This window comes from Notolepis coatsorum (genome assembly GCF_963971535.1).
Source record: "Notolepis coatsorum genome assembly, chromosome: 11".
Taxonomy (NCBI): Eukaryota; Metazoa; Chordata; class Actinopteri; order Aulopiformes; family Paralepididae; genus Notolepis; species Notolepis coatsorum.
In genome coordinates this window covers 25,637,838-25,655,831 of record NC_140175.1, presented here as the reverse complement: position 1 = coordinate 25,655,831, position 17,994 = coordinate 25,637,838, and the positions used below count along the sequence as shown (strand labels likewise).

The 17,994-nt window shown below is 42.7% G+C and overlaps 1 protein-coding gene across 3 annotated transcripts in view; it reads right to left on the bottom strand.

Annotated features, from left to right (window-relative positions):
• smc5 (structural maintenance of chromosomes 5) overlaps positions 1-17,994 on the bottom strand; it is a 72,403-nt gene that overhangs the window by 1,729 nt on the left and 52,680 nt on the right. For all 3 annotated transcript variants that reach the window (XM_084324197.1, XM_084324199.1, XM_084324198.1), the window contains 4 exons: positions 17,014-17,109; positions 15,597-15,701; positions 10,691-10,810; positions 937-1,116 (listed from right to left, as the gene is read on the bottom strand). In XM_084324197.1, coding sequence (XP_084180323.1) covers positions 937-1,116; positions 10,691-10,810; positions 15,597-15,701; positions 17,014-17,109 — 501 coding nt within the window. The remainder of the gene's footprint in view (positions 1-936; positions 1,117-10,690; positions 10,811-15,596; positions 15,702-17,013; positions 17,110-17,994) is intronic.

Below are 17,994 nucleotides of genomic sequence, written 5' to 3'. Positions count from 1 at the left end.
GTACTTCTTTGAGGACTAAGTATCGCTTGTGTGAACGGCTAGTTGACTCATTTAAGACTTGGACTTGCTTTGCTCCGTCTCAGAGAAGATCGGTCTTGATTCTTCTTAAAGTAAATAGTAATGGTAATAGTAATGGAAATGGATAATAGTAATAATATTATGGTTAATAGTAATGGTAATGGTTAATTAATAGTAATAATAATGGGTAATGGTTAATAGTAATGGTTAATATGTTCATATTAATAGTAATGTTAATGGTTAATAGTAATAGTAATAGTAAATAAAGGCAATCAAATTTGATCTGAATATAAAAATATGAGAAAAAGAAAGTGTAAATAAAAGGTGCAGATGTATGTCTGTATGCCCCTATCGGTATATTATACGTTACAATAAATATAGGCAATGAAGAATTAGAATCTGAATATATACTATGAGTAAGAGTAAAAGTAAACAGTATACATGACCGCAGCCATAGGGAGGTGTAGTCTGACGTCACTGGTTGTTCCACCCGTATAGGGATTTATCATTGGGAAAATGGATTATCGGCTATTGTAACAATTCTGCCGCATAGAAATGGAAAAGCTTTACATTTTTGCACAGAATGAGTTCCCTTCTTATCACTAACATTATTGTTTAAGCATTTTTGGTTGAAATAAAATTTGGCGATTTTTTTGTATGATTAATTGCGAATATTTTCAAGTTGAGCTACAGTATAGATTGTGGATGAATAAGCACAGAAGGGTACACCATGCAAATGTTAATGCTTTATTTGTTTTAAACGAGACAATTGGATGGACAATTAGAAATGGGCAATGGGGAAATACATTGCGTTGGACAGAGGGTGGAACACGAAAAACGGCAATGACGTAACCACTACACCTCCCTATACTTGGGACCGTGTGTGTGTGTGTGTGTGTGTGTGTGTGTGTGCACGACCTGGTTGATCTCGTCCACCACTCTGAAGGGGCAGCGGTTGAGCTCCTGCAGGGCCATGAGGTAGAGCATGGTGGACACGCTGCGCTCCCCTCCGCTCTGACGGTCGGCTGTCAGCTCGTGGAGCTCGTCGCTCTGGCGGAACTTCACTCGAATGCGGATCCCATACTTGTCGTACTCCTCCTGCAAGCAGACACACCGTTTAATACCTATAGCGAGCACATTTACTAGTGCTGTCAGGCGATTAACATTTTTTATCTAATTAATTACAGGATTTGTAATTAATTATTCTAATTTTAATCGCATAACCATTTTATGCCTGATATTCTATAATCATATTTCAAATTGCATGTGTCCGGATGGCAGAATTCAGTACTGTATCTACAAAACCTTCGGTTTAATCATCTTCCATCTATTAATTTGCTTAGATTTTTCAGGTCTGGTCAATTTTAGCATGGTGTTATTCACAGTCAAAGATTAAAAAAAAATGTATTGATATTCTCATTTGGTTCATTAGAATTTACTCAAGCTAAGTAACAGACACAGTATTTCTGACACTGGGAATACATTCCCTGAGATCCATAGATGTCCCTAGAATCAGATACCAAGAACATGCAAATGGACCATATAAAAAAAAAAAGTCTGTAAATGTGTATTCTACGTTCTTATGGAATGAATGAGGTTAATTTTTTTTTATTATTTAAATTGTTTATTTATTCTTTTTGTAATTACTTTAGTTAATTTTCATAACGCGATAATTTGCGGTGTAATTAATTAATCTAATTAACGCGATAAACTGACAGCCCTAACATTTACATTAAGTCATTTAGCTGACGCTTTTATCCAAAGCAACTTACAAGTTCTGTACGACAAGTCAGCAGGAAGGGTACACCTCTTTCAGCTGAGTAACAATGTTCATCAAACAGTGCTGCAGTATTGAGTGCATAGACGATAGACATAAGACATATTCGTATAGTAAGAGTGCATGGTAGAGTATAGGACAGTAAGAAGGTTAGTGTTAAAAAAAAAGAGATATTATTTGATTGAAGAAGCTAGTACATACTGTACACACCGTGCTCATGTACTCTGTTCAGGAAAACACGATTGAATGTTAAAGGGGAACTCTCTTATAAATGGCCTTTTCCAGTGTTTAGCATTGTTTTCTAGCAATGTGGGGTTGTACCAACACTGTGTCTAGGTCTCAAATTCCCATTTTGGCGCATTCCTCCAGTTCAGCGGAGACAAGATCCTCCCCCACTAAACCAAGCCATTCTGAATTTAGCGGATCGGTGACGTGTAAGAATTCTGATCTGCCACCGCCCGCCCATAATCAACTGTGATACGTTTATATGAGCAGCGAGTGCAAATAATGCGGAAGTGGTTTCGACAGCAGAGACCTTCAGCCGTTCACACACACCGTGAATCACACACAGAACTAGAACAGGTGGGAGGTAATGGGACTGGGGGGAGCTCTCTCTCTCGCGCTCTCTCTCACTCGCTCTCGTATCAGCACTCGCTGTTATCACCGTCAACCTGTGGCAAAATATCATAGCGCGCGCCCGTATTCCGATCCGTGCACTAATATTCACGGGGGTATATATATTGTCATTTGAAGTTACCAATGCATTGTCCCGTGGGATTATGCCCCCCGCGGCTAAACTAATTAGTCCCTCTCTATCCGAGAGTGGTGCGCTCAGCCGAGCGTACCACGGGTATTGCACTACCCCCCCTGCAGGTTCTATACAACAAGAGGTGCAAATCCAGAGCCTGCAGGATAATGAAGGACCCTCACCACCCCAATAACAGCCTGTTTCAGCTGCTGAGGTCAGGCAGACGCCTGCGAACCCCAGCTACTAGGACAGAGCGGCTTAGGCTCAGCTTCTTCCCCCAGGCCATCAGAGCCATGAACAATGAACATTGAGTGCTCAGAACATTGAACTATCCACACACAAGCACACATGAACACACACACGACACGCACGCTGTGCACGCTCACACACGAGCAGCCACTTAACACTTTAACATGAGCGGGCACACACTCATGTCGCACACACGCACACTTATGGCCAAAGGAAAGGACACTTTAAATTAGAATAACAGGAACAGTGTATTGCAGCTAACTAGCATGTCCCATATGCTCTGTAAATAACTATGTACAGATACCGAGATGTCACTCCATGTTACCTGTTACCTGTTTACTGCACAATGTTGTTTTTTCATTTTTGATTCTATTATATGTTGTACCACTGTATTGCACATCGTTGCGGGCAAGACCACCCGCATTTCATTGTATACCTGTATGCCGTGACAATTAAAACTCTTGACTTGACTATCTCTCTCTCTCTCTCCCCCAAAGAAAGATATATGCCAGTGCAGGTGGGTGACTGTCTGTCACTCAAAGTGCATTGCGAGTATGGGCGGAGCCCAGCCAAAAACAGCTTGGAATCTTGAAGGGCAGAAAGTGGTGCTCTACAGTACTTGATTAAAAAAAAAAACTTACAGATGTGTTCCATAGACTCACAGGAATTGTGTAAAATTGCCCAAATAGTCAAAAAAATTGCTAAATAGTTCCCCTTTAAAAATGTGATATTACTTTAACTTAAAATGTCAGAGACAGCGTCATGTTGTATATCTAATTTGTTACAATCAGAAAGTGAGGAACATCTGATGAGGTTGAAAAGATTGTTAGAACTGTAATGCTATTATTAATTACTCATATCCATACACTGTCGGCAGGTACGCAAATGTAAGTACTTGTAATTGTACTTGGTGGTATCGGGACATCCCTACATATTATCCAGATTCGATTAGGTTCAAATTTATTGTCATTATACAGCACAAGTACAGCACAATACAACTTTTTTTTGCCATCCAAGCTCTATTAAAAGGTTAATATTGAGACACGACTCAGATGGCAGGCTATGTAGAAGCAGTGTAGAAGAGGCATTTCAATCTCATGACATTTAAAAAACCCAAGGGATTCTTTTGGCGAGTCATGAAGGAGGGGGAAAATATTTTGACTGCGGTCGTGCTCGTAACCTGCATTGCTAGTTCCAGCTTCATCAACGACGCTCTAGTCCGACGGTGTCCTTCCATGTTTTCATCCCTCAATTTCTCCATCTCCACCAGTATCATTTTAGCATCCAAGCAAATTTCAGCGTGTTCCACTTTGCTACCTTTGCTAGCTTCATCTACTTCTCCCCCGGGGGATTGAGGTTGTTGTCTCAATTTTACTCCTCTATCCTTCGAGTCGTCTTGTTTAGCTATGCCCTCCGAGTCTGCCGCACGATGTCATGTGGAGTTTGTGCACTTTTGCAGAGTTTTAATTAGTTATGTTAGTTAATCGTTTGTTAAATTGACGGAGCCCATCTGTACCGATGCCGTCTAGCACATGACGTCACCGGAAGTCCCCGTTTATCCAGTTCTGATGGTTGTAGTATTAGGTTATATTTGTATAGGAACCTTTGTGCGGTAGGAACCTTGATGTGTGACGGGGGGGGGGGGGGGGGGGAGTTAAATAAAGGATGCACGGACTCGAAAGCTATCGCCTGTGTCATATCGTCTCTTCATTATAACAAACCTAAGATCTCATGATTATAACTCAACATGGTGTCAGATGTGGGATTGAACATTAGATATAGCGTTAACTAAGTAGTATAGACTTTAGAGTAGGCTGCTACAGTAACGTTAGTACAGTTTGAGTTTGAGTTTAGAGACAGCAGTGCGAGCCCAACAGCGCGAAAGCGAAAGTATGAGCCAGTTTCAGGTTCCCCCGCCAGAGAAATTCACTTTCAAGGCAGAAGACTGGACAAAATGGATAAAAAGATTCGATCGATTTCGGATTGCGTCGGGATTAGAAACCCAAGCAGAAGAAAACCAAGTGAATGCTTTAATCTACACTATGGGAGAATTCCCAAAGCTCTTCAATGGTCTGGGGAAAATGCAGGGAGAATACAATATTGTATTAAGGCCAGGGGCTAAGCCCTTTTCTGTCTCCACTCCTAGGCGGATATCCCTCCCTCTCCTACCAAAAGTAAAGGAAGAACTAAAAAACATGGAGCAACAGGGAGTAATTTCAAAGGTGGAACAGCCGACGGACTGGTGTGCACCAATGGTGGTGGTTCCCAAGCAGGCTACGGGAAAGGTGAGAATATGCACAGACCTCACTGAACTGAACAAATCTGTCAAGAGGGAGAGGCATCCACTTCCCTCAGTTGAACACACACTGGGACAGCTCGCCGGAGCCAGAGTGTTCTCTAAGCTGGATGCAAACTCAGGTTTCTGGCAGATTCCACTGTCAAAGGAGTCATCGCTATTGACCACCTTCATGACACCATTTGGACGGTATCGGTATAACCGCATGTGCTTTGGAATATCGTCTGCACCAGAGCACTTTCAGAGGCGCATGACACAAATCCTAGAGGGTCTGGAAGGCGTTGTGTGTCAGATGGATGATGTGCTCATCTGGGGAGCCACACAACAACAGCATGATGAGAGGTTACGCACAGCACTGACACGACTCCAGGAGGCAGGGGTCACGCTCAATGCTGGAAAATGTGAGTTCTCCAAGAGCAAAATCAAGTACCTGGGACAGGTCATCGAGGGGTCAGGGGTGAGCGCAGACCCAGACAAAGTGTACGCAGTGAAAGCCATGAAAGAACCGAGGAACGTCAGAGAAGTGAGAGGATTTCTGGGGATGGTAAATCATCTTGGAAAGTTTCTGCCTCACCTGGCGGAGAAGACCCTTCCACTCAGAGATCTGCTAGAGGTCAAACATGTGGGCCCCCACAACAGGAGGCCTTCGTTAATATAAAAAAACAACTGACTACACCCCCTGGATTGACACTGTACGACCCAAACGCAGAAACCTTGGTCTCCGCTGATGCCTCGTCATATGGGCTGGGTGCAGTCCTTCTCCAGAGGCAAGCTGAACAAGCATGGAAACCGGTGGCGTATGCCTCGCGAGCCCTCACCAACACCGAACAGAGATACGCTCAAATAGAAAAGGAGGCACTGGCCTCCACATGGGCCTGTGAGAAGTTTGCGGAATTCCTCATTGGGAAAGACTTCCACATTGAGACAGACCACAAACCTCTGGTCCCTCTGCTAGGCTCGAAGACCCTAGACCAACTTCCACCACGCATACAACGGCTTAGGATGAGACTGATGAGGTTCTCCTACACCATATCACATGTGGCGGGCAAAAACATCGCGACAGCAGACGAGCTCTCCAGAGCTCCTGTAAGCAGCACAGCAGACGGGCTACAAGAGGAAGAAATAAACCTGTATGTCGACTCCATCATGACAAGCCTGCCCGCTACAGAGAAAAGGCTCAGAGAGATCCAAACACACCAAGACAATGACCCCATAGTATGCCAGCTTAAGAGGTACTGTGTGGAAGGATGGCCAGATAAGTTCTCCATAGAATGCGTGATTCAGCCCTACCTGCCACTCTCAGGAGAGTTCACGGTGCAAAATGGACTGATGCTAAAGGGGGAGAGAATAGTCATCCCAGCAGCACTCAGAGCTGACATACTGGAAAAGCTGCACGAAGGACATCTCGGGATAACAAAATGTAGGGAGAGGGCTAAAAGGTCAGTATGGTGGCCAGGCCTTAGCAAGGAATTGCAAAAGATGGTAGAGAACTGTGACACATGTGCACGTGAGAGGGTGAACAAAAGAGAACCGATGATGTCAACAGAATTCCCAACAAGACCATGGTCCACTGTCGGAGCAGATCTGTTTCAAAACAACAACCAACACTACCTAGTCATCGTTGACTATTATTCCAGATATGTGGAAGTCGCCAAACTGACATCCACAACATCAGAGGCAATGATCCAGCATTTAAAGTCAATATTTGCTCGTCACGGGATCCCAGAGGAGGTCCGCACGGACAATGGCCCACAGTATGCATCAGAGTGTTTCCGCAAGTTCTCACAGGACTGGTGTTTCAGCCATGTGACATCCAGTCCTCGCTTTCCACAGAGCAATGGGGAGGCAGAGCGCGCAGTGAGAACTATAAAAAGTCTGATCAAAAAGTCAAGTGATCCCTACCTTGCTCTAATGGCCTACCGCGACGCCCCACTCGCAAACGGATTCAGTCCCACGGAGCTTCTCATGGGGAGAAAAATCAGAACTCTTGTTCCTGTCATCCCGTCCCAACTAAAACCAAGATGTGCCGACACAGAGAAACTAAGAAGGACAGAACAAGTTTACAGACAAAAACAGCGACTGAACTACGATCGAAGACACAGAACACATCAGTTGCCCCTCATCCAACCGGGTGAACATGTGTGGATCAGAGACACTAAGGAGCGAGGCACAGTGGTGTCTATGGCAGGCACACCCAGGTCTTACCTTGTGGAGACACCCGGAGGAGGTACCCTACGGAGAAACAGGTCTCACCTCTCCCCAACCCTGGTGGCTCCAGATTCTGAAACCGACTTACCTGAGACGACACCATGGGTGAACCGTGAAACAGATGTAGTGGTCGCTAAAGTGACTCAAAACCAACAGCAGCGGCAGCCACAGAGCTTAATGACTGAGAGACGATACCCACCTAGAGTGAGGGGCCCTCCAGGGCACCTAAAGGACTTTGTGTGCACGCGTAGTTAAGTCCCTAATAATAATAATAATAAAAAAAAAAAAAAAAAAAAAAACAGTGAGCAGTCTACCCCACCCTTCTCTAAGAAAGAAGTTAAGTTACCATTCTAATGTGTTGTATAATTGCAAATAACCTTATACAGAAGAAGCGGAAAATATTATTAGTTAGTTATATTTAGCTACTATGGTTGATTGTTGAGACTGTCATGTTATAAGTTCAGGGAAAGTTATTTATCCTAAATTCAGGGAAAGTTATTTATCCTAGGAAGGGAGATGTAGTATTAGGTTATATTTGTATAGGAACCTTTGTGCGGTAGGAACCTTGATGTGTGACGGGGGGGGGGGGGGGGGGGAGTTAAATAAAGGATGCACGGACTCGAAAGCTATCGCCTGTGTCATATCATCTCTTCATTATAACAAACCTAAGATCTCATGATTATAACTCAACAATGGTCTTCTAATCTCACGGCTTGCACTGAAAATAGACTAGACATCGGTATCTTGTAGGGCTGTACCGAATGCTTCGAAGCTTCGATCATAATGTTGACATTCGAATTCTAAATCAACATTCAAATTTTTATAATTTTTTTTTTTATTATTATAATTTTTTTTTCAATCTGTTTAAACCAGGGGTCTCAAACTCGCGGCCCGCGGGCCGCGGACATCAAAGTGTAGTGTTAATGCGGCCCGTGCACTACTGTTTGCCGAGTCGTTGCGCGAGAGTTGGAAGTTTTATTTATTTGATCACTTGTAGGCTACCATAGCGCAGGCTCATGACAGCAACGTTATGTTAGTGACTTGGTTGAAACGTGATTCCGGAGTGATATGATATCAAGTAAAGTGGAAGCAAATGCATCCTCGCTATCTCTCCTCTGCGAGCAGTGCTGCGCGCTGTCCGCCTGCACTGCCACCGTCTGTCTGTGTACGAGTCTGGTCCAATCACATACGCGTCCCATCAGCGTTTTTCCCCCTCACCCACAGTCTGCGAATCAGAGGCAGAGTAGGGGAGTAGGGCGGGTCTTCACGGACTGCATGTCGTCTCTCTTTCAGTCAGTTCAAGTCGGAGCAGAGTTGACAGCGCTGCGCATCTACAGTAAACTCACTCCCAGTTTTATCTCTGTGAGATAAATGTAGCTATTAGCCTATTTTCGCCAGCAGGCAGCCAGCAGAAAAATATGGCATTTTCAAAGATGGTCAGTAAAAGAAAAGTCGACTGCAATTCAAAGGTGAATGGACGGAAAAAGTCCCAGCCAGGGGCGTAGCTGGAGATTCTGGGCCCCATGAAAGAATCAATTTGTGGGCCCCCAATCTATTAAAAAATGTGGGGCCCCCAATCTATAAAAAATGTTGGGGCATTTATTTATTGATGAAAAGGCATAATATGGTTTTTACCTATTTTTTTTATAAACAGCTTTGTGATAGAATAAAAAAAATGCAGTGCATTTCCATAGCTATGGATGAGTCCACTGACACCACTGAGAAGCCTGAAGAACCGTTCATGTTCTGAAGAACTGTTCATGTTCTGAAATGTTATTGCTAAAGATTGAGAAGATTGGATCAGTTGTACTTTTTTTTTTTAATACTTGAAACCCTTTTTTTGTGGAATATTTGATGCGGCCCAGCCTCACCCAGACTCTACCTCCAGCGGCCCCCAGGTAAATTGAGTTTGAGACCCCTGGTTTAAACCAATGGGGGTTTTCTTCACAGTTGCAGTTAAAGATTAGGCTACACTAATATTATAATATAAGACGTCACCATCACTTTCATACCAACCGTGCCCTTATTGGATTATTTATGTTGACGAAACTGATGAGTTATATTCATTAAAGAAAGTCGATTTAATAAAAGAAAAATACTAATTTAATCAGATTAATCACTTATTTCAAATTGAGGATTTAGTTAAAAAAAAAAAAGTTATTTTATTTATTTTTGAAGTAATTATTTTTTATAGACATTCGAAGCTTCGTTCGAATACTTCGATCGAAGCTTCGAATGTTAAAAAATTACATTCGGTACAGCCCTAGTGTCTTGCTCACCATTTCCAGTCACAGGCGTCAAACCAGTTAAAGGGGACATGCATTGCTATTCCTTGCACTATTTGGGCAACTTTACACAATTCCTGTGAGTCTATGGAAGACATCTGTAAGGTTTATTGAAAAAAAAAAAAAAAATCATTGTTTTATATTTCTAATGGAGTACTCAAAAGCACAATTTTCCAGCCTCAGGATTTCAGCCCGTTATTGGATGGGCTCCGCCCATAAGCGCTTTCAGTGACAGTCACCCACACAGCGTGATACATACGAGAGAGAGCGAGAGAGAACGAGCAAGCGAGAGAGAGAGGGAGAGAGAGAGCAGAGATGCGTCCCGACACACACGCAGTAAAGTTTGTGTGTAATGCTCCGACGAGGGAGAGAGAGAGAGAAGAGAGATGCGTCCCAGACACACACGCAGTCAAGTTTGTGTATGTGTGTGTCCCCGACGAGGGAGAGATGGCACACACACATTTACACACACTTCTGCAGTCCCTCCCGCCGTCCCTCTCCCTCTCTCTCCTCCCTCGTTCTCTGCCTGTCAAACCATGTTTGAGGAAGTGTCGGGTTACACTATGCCTAGGTCCCCGACACACACGCAGTCAAGTGTGTGTGTGTGTGTCCCCGACGAGGGAGATGGCGCACACACATTTACACACACTTCTGCAGTCCCTCCCGCCGTCCCTCTCTCTCTCTCTCCCCCTCGTTCTCGGCCTGTCAAACCCCGTTTGAGGAAGTGTCGGGTTACAATGCGGTCTCTGGTCTCTGCACTATAATGGTTGATGTGGGCGGTGGAGGTGAGTACAACCAGGGGCAGAGCTATGCAAATCAATGCTATATTAACGTCACAGAAACCGTCAAATCAGAACAGCTTAGTTGAGTGAGGGAGGATCTTGTGAACTCGAGACTAGACTGATGAGTCAATATGGTAATTAGAGACACAGACGCATTGATACTAACCTGTATAACTATAAAACCATGCTAAACACAGAAAAAAGGCATTTATAATGCATGTCCGCTTTAACATTCGGGTACAGGACAATCTCTAACCACCGGGTGGCGCCCCCCCCCCCCCTTCGCGTTGTGATCGCTCTGCCATCGTGACTACACTTAATTCCTACCTCGTGCTCAGAGTGCAGATCCACCTCTCCGGCACACTGCATGGAGCTGAAGAAAACACTGAACCTCGCGTTGATTTGATCAATGAGCTGCTTGAGAGGATTAAGCCAGTTCTCTTTGGCCTGCAAGACACACATTTAAGAAGGTTTACTCATGTCCACAGAAATACAAGCAAACAAGGGGACACACACACAATACAGATACCAGATACCCACAATACAGATACCAGATACACACAATACACATAACATACAACTGACGGCACCTGCAAAGTGTCGGGGAAAGTCTACCACGTGTCACAATTTAGATTTGGGTTGAAGGAAAAGGCAATAGAGGCCTTGCACTGGATGTTTGTATTATTATATATATTTTTTGTTATCTTGCATCTGACATGGCTGCCTGTAACCATTGACAACCGCAGAAAAAGCCTAATTTCTGTGCAGTGGTAGAGTAGGTAAAACACTGAAAAAGTATGATATTACTGTTCATGTGGCTTGTTTGTAAGATCCAGTAAAAACAAAAAAAACACCAATTGATCAAAAAAAGAATTTGCCCTTTTTTGAGGGCACTCCATCCTCCATCCCTCTTCGGGGGACAACTTTATTATTTATTATACATTTTAACTATTTACAGTACAAAATTAAATAAAAAGTGGGTAGCACTTTATAATAACACCCTGTTATAATACATTTATAAGGTATTTGTAGATAATGAACTAATCATGAACAAACCATTTATATACATTCATAAATGATTATTAAATCATTTATAACTATATTTGTATAACATTTACCAAGTATTTATAACGCATTAGTGGATAATGAACTAATCATGAACAAACCATTTATATACATTCATAAATGATTATTAAATCATTTATAACTATATTTGTATAACATTTACAGATTAGTTCTACATTATTTATAACTCATTATCAACATTGTTTGTACTTGATTTGTTCATCATTAAATAATGTTGTTTAATGTGTAGTAACACATTTGTAGATGCTTTGAAAAATTGATATGAAAAAACGACTATACTGTATCTCCATTTATTTTTCATGTTCAACAAATGATTTGTTAAGACATTCATAAAACATCTATAAATCATTTGCAGATGCTATTGTGTGCCCTAATCTAAAGTGAAGCCTATTCATCATTAACAAATGTCTAATACAGTTAATTATTCGTTTACTTTTTCATCACATGTTACAAATGTTGTAGACAGCTTTCGGATACACCCTTCTTTGTGACATCAAACAGTGACAGAATTAGGACTAAAGATAAATGCAATTTTATTAACATATAAAATACATGTGCATGACGTGGGGGGGCACTAGGACCCAGGAGTACCCTGGCCAGGTATTGAAGAGTATCTAGAGAGGAAGTCTCACGCGAGTGAGACTTGACGTCACGCGTGTTGCCGTCTGTTTGAATGGAAGCACGATACATGCAGAACGAAGTTATCCGTGCTGCTCCTGCCCCACGCTTTTAATAAGGTAATAAGACATTATTTTTCTATTTTTCTCCCATCCCAATTTTTCATATGGTCCAATTCAACCCTCCCCTGTCTTCGAACGTTGTTTCTTGCCTCCCACAAGCCGGCTGCAATGTGGACTAAGTCATACATAGCACGAGTCCCCTCCGATACTCGAGGTAACAGCCGTCGCATCTTTTCACCTGCGCGGCTCGATCTTTCAGCGTCGGGGGTCCACCCCCGTCGCTTCCTGATTCTACTGCGCAGGCGCACCAACCGACCTGTAGGAGTCGCTGTCCACAACGCCCGATCCCCACTGTTACGAAGGATCAGATTAAACCGAATATATATATTTACTACTTGATATATATTGCATAATATTTGTATATCGTCTGATATCCCTTGTGTATTCTTTGTACATATACACAGAATATCCCTTTAACCTAGTACAGACCATAATATTTCGTTCTCCTATTGGACAGCGGTCCCCTAGGCGCCACTGCCATACCCCCAATGCCGAGTTCAAAGTCACCGCCGAAGACATGCCTGCACATGAACGGCTCTGCGCAAGAATACGAGACAGGAATAAGGCTGGTACTAGTTTGTTCACCTAACGTATAAATACGGCGCAGGTGAATACAGCAGTTAGTTACCCAAAGTTAGTTAACCTAGAAACGTGTTACCCTCAAACGTAAAGCCTTCATCACGAGTCAACGACCAAGTGAAGTGAGCAACCGTGCGTCTAAATAGAGCACTTATAACCGCGTGCGAATAGGACAGTAAAGGTGTCAGAGCTTAGTAGAATAACGTCAAGTTCGACCTAGTTAATGTGAAGTACCGCGCACCGGAGAATCTACACCGGTGAATGCAGAGCCCTTTCCAGCTGGATTATTGCTTTGGTCCTGTGGATGTTGGAGCGGAGGAGAATCGTCTACACCCCACTACTGTGTGGGATTTACCCGTGAGGAACATCACTCGAGCGCGTCTCTCGGAGAGGCTGGCCGGCTTTCACCTATGCTGCACGCATACTTGGATTACAGCTGCTGCTTTCGTCTGCCGATCAAGGGAGTAATGTACCGACTCCCGTAGCAGGAGCTTATTGAGTCCCCGTTGATCCAGACTTTGCATTCGAACATTTCCTCCCCCTGCTGGCCTACAACCGGAGGGACCCTACCAGTATCTCACGCTGCCTGACTAGAGACTAATGTGTATTACTGTGGACGACCAGCTAAACTGAAAGCAATGTGGAGAGCGGGGCTCGAACAGGAAGCATTCTGTTCGAGCCTAGTCTCCAGCATTCGTTGCGAGCGTCTTGCCCACTGCGCCACGTAGCCGCCCTAATACTTTGTAAATGTTATACAAATAGTTATAAATGATTTAATAATAATTTATGAATGTATATAAATGGTTTGTTCATGATTAGTTCATTATCTACAAATACCTTATAAATGTATTATAACAGGGTGTTATTATAAAGTGCTACCAAAAAGGGTAGTAAAATAAGAAAAATATTAAAAAATATATATTTCATTGCCCTCTCGGAGGGGTGGAACTCAGACTAGACATTGACAAACAAATTACAACTAAGGACAATGAAGAACAACAACGAATACACATGAAAGGGGGGGGCAGAGAGGGGAGTAAGTAAAGTAGCGGGTGAGGAGGGGGATTGAGAGAAGAAGGGTGGGTTATGGAGTGGATGGCTCACAGGTCAATCTCCTATGATTAGGAGCCTAGATTATCCACAAGCAATTCCCAGATGTTATTAAATTGTGAGACTTCGATGTGATCCATGGTTGAGATTGTTTCCTGTGATATGTAATTTGAGAGAAGGCCCAACCATTGCCCAGTATTCAAATTTTTTCTTGTCTTCCAGTTTAAGAGGATAGTTTTGTTGGCAACAGCTAGAGAAACGAGTAGGGGTTTGGTGTTCTGGACTAATACATTGATAGCAGTAGTATCCCCAAGTAGACAGAGGGAGGGGGAGAGAGGAATGCTGCAGCTCATGACCCGGGATAGTGTATTGATGACGGAATTCCAGAAGTCTTGAACAGGTGGGCAGAGCCAGGTGGCATGGAAATAGTTGTCTGGGGTGTTGAGGGTGCAATGGGAGCATACATCTGTGCTTGCAAATCCCATTTGAAACATCATGTGCTGTGTGATATGTACTCTGTGTAACACCTTATATTGGATTAATTGAAGGTTAGTGTTGTTAGTCATTGTGAATGTGTTGGTGCAAATTTGTTCCCAGGATACGGCATTGGGAGAGAAAGCAAAGTCCTGTTCCCATTTTGTGAAGGGGAGATGGAATGTAGTGGCTGCGCTTGCCAGTATTTTGTATATTTTTGAAAATATTTTCTTCTGTGATGTTATTTTATTCATTGCTAATGTAACGGAGGTACCGCATGTCTATCCACAGTCACAAGGGACTTGTATAGTGAAATGGCTGTGGACGTTAAGCGGTACAGCAAGTAAACTCACTCCCCAGAGGCATCCAGACCCAATAGCAAGAAGTGAATTCACCTCTTGGTACAGTGGTCTGTGATGCCGCCCGCGGCGCGGGAGACCGGGGTTGAACTCAGGGCGATCCCTTAACAGGGGTCGAATCGAAACAATGCAGAGCGAGATCACACCGGTCACACTAATATAATTGGAGGTGGTTCAAGATCATTCTGTGTAGTGTTAATATTTTATTGCAAAATTGATTTCAGCTGTAGAAATTGGAAGTGTTGGTCTGTCCCAATGCCGTATCCTTCAGTCAAATCTTGATAAGTGATTAGGCTGTTGTCTGTGAAGATGTGGTGAAGATGAATAATGCCTTTGTGTTTCCAAGCTGGGAAGTATATGGGTGATTTGCCGAGTTGAAAGTCAGGGTTGTGCCAGATTGGGGTGTATTTACAGGGGGTTAGTGTGTTACCAGTGATTTTGTTGGCTTTCCACCAGGCTGTCAGAGTTGTGGAAATGACTGTATTCCTAAAACAAGAGTGATGTTTTATGCTTGTGCTAAATAATGGCAGATCTTGTGGTGAGATTTCCATGCACACGTCCTTCTCAATGTCTTCCCATGGGTTGTATTGTTGGGTAGGGTGAATCCATTTGTAGATGTATATTAATTGGTTGGCCAGATAATAGTTGAGAAAGTTAGGTGCTTTAAGTCCTCCTTCATTATTTTTTTTATTTTTTGAAGGGTGGTTAAATTAATTCTTGCTTTTTTATTCTTCCAGTAAAACTTAGTAATGGTGGAGTCCAGGGAGTTGAACCAATTGGTGGTAGGTGATAAAATGTTTGTTGATTTATCTCTCATAGCGACTGTTGGGCCTTCTAAACCTTCTGCGCAAGAACTCTATTCACGTCGAGTCGTCAGCCGGTCTGGGCTCATGTCTGATTAGTGTCCGATGGCCGGACTGCTCGCTGGGCAAAGTAGGAGTGTACCTGTGATATGTTCTGTCTGAACGTGTTCAGGGCCTCGCTCTTCTCCCCCAGCTCCTTCTCGAGGTGTTTGTTCTCCTGCTCTCTCTTGTTGTACTCCTCCACGACCTGGGAACCGGCGATGGAAATTAGATGACGTGTAGAATTCTTAACATCAACACATCATCAGAGAGGAAGGTGGATAAAGGGGAAAACAGAGGACAGAGTGGCACGCACACCGGAAGTATTTCTTGTGGTTATTTCCATGTACAATTAAAATTCAAGTAAGTAGCATGACAATGGGGACCGGTGTTGGACTACTTAAAGGGTCTGAGGGAGGATGAAGAGGATATATAAGTTCAAAATGTTACTCGTATTACAGCAATGTCTGAAGGTATAATCTCTGTGGTGTCTTGGCTTTTGGCCTTTTTCTAATGATATATAAAATGAAATATAAGTTCAAAAGGTCACTCATATTACAGTAATGTCTGAACTGAAGGTATAATCGCTGTTGTGTCTTGGCTTTTGGCCTTTTTCTAATGCTCTGTTTTTTATTTTTATTTTTTTGGTCTCTTTTTTTTTTATTTCCCAGCAAAAATCTAGCTTATTTAACTATCCTGTTTATATGTATGCATGGACCCGCCAAAAGAAAGAGAATGTTTATTCTTACTTTGAATATTTTTTGTTATATGCCGCTGGACAATTGTTTTTGAACAAGAAAAAAATAAGATTGCATGTGTGCATCAATATGGAATGTAACTAAAGTAATGTGCAATAAAAATACTTATAAAAAAAAAAAGTAGCATGACAATTGCCCACATTTCAGATATGGTAGGCTATTCAATTAAGTTTTACAGTTTATATGTTATCAGGGGATCTGCAGGGTTCAACAAGACTTTAAGACCTTTTTAATACCACCCATGTAATACCAATTTCACAACCATACTAGCAATAAATAAATAAATAAAAAGACTGAACTGGTGGCTGCACTTGCGCGGCAATTTAAATTCTCCCGCGTTCCATACAAGTTCTCACCTTGAATACAAAAACATTTAATATTATTTCATCTCCCGACAGCTGGGCTGCCCCCCCAAACATGTGCAAATTAAATGTAAGACTTTTTTGGAATACCCTTTAAGGCCTTAAATTGAAGAATTATGAATTTAAGACTTTAATACCCTGCAGATACCCTGTTTATAGCATAATTGCACACCAGACGTGTGGTATGTTAGCTTTTCAAAAATGTGTTATTTCAGAAAGTCTGTAAACAAAGCTTTGAAGGGCTGCTAACACCAACGCTCACAGCTTTCCAAAACAACGCTCTAGTCGTTTTACCGCCTGTTATCACATTACCCAAAATATGATGATCGTCAACGAATATAAGATTGAAACATAAAAAAAAAGGGTCCACTGAACACAGCAGGAAGAAAGGGGCCCTTACATTCACATTGAGCCCAGTGTAGAACGAAGCCAGGGACCGCTCCTCGTTCAGCATGGCGTCTATTTCGTCCACAGTGTTGGGCAGCTCCTTGAAAACCTACGCAGACAGAAACACAGGACTTGAATGGCTGCATTTTTATATAGCAGCTTTTATCCAAAGCGCTTTACAATTTGTTCCTCACATTTTACCCATTCACACACCGATGGTGGAGGCAACCATGCAAGGTGCCAACCTGCACATCGGGAGCAGTTATGGGTCAAGTGTCTTGCTCAAGGACACGTCGACACACTGCCCGGGAGGAGCGGGAATCGAACCGGGAACCTCCGGATTACCAGACGACTGTGCTCTTAGTTTGGTCAAGAACCAAAATTCCGTGACCATTCTCTGGCTAAGATGTTTTGATGATTGATTTGACTTCTATGGACCTTTTATAAAATATTTAGCCCCTGTGTCCCTCCCAAAAATCCCGGCATTTTTTGTCAGATGACAAATGTGTCATCTTGAAAAATGTACTTTTGATCCAGAGCACCTAGAATCATGTATGAATACACTTTTTTGTGTAAGTCAACCATGACAATTCCAATTCTGACATCAGTTTGACTCTATGACATAAATTTGACCCAGAAATCCAAGATGGCCACCATCCAGTAGAGCAAAAATGTAGATAGAGACAGTAGAGCGAAAATGTAACTTTTGAATGGGAAGGTAAGATTTGGTCTTTGGGCAGGGCTTCAGACTAACCTTTCCACTGATGGCACTGGTGCTACCAACTTTCCCAATAGCTAGCTAGCTAGCAACAACAACTAGTTAGCTAATATATTCATTGTAGCCCTGTGTTTGGGGTTTGTTAACCCTTGTGTTGTGTTCGAAAGCTGTTTCTTTCAGGAGTTATTTTGATGATGTTCTGAGCACAGCCTTCTGTTTCAAAAGGTATCTTGGACCATGCCATCTCGCCATTCCTTGACATGAAGAACTCCTGTT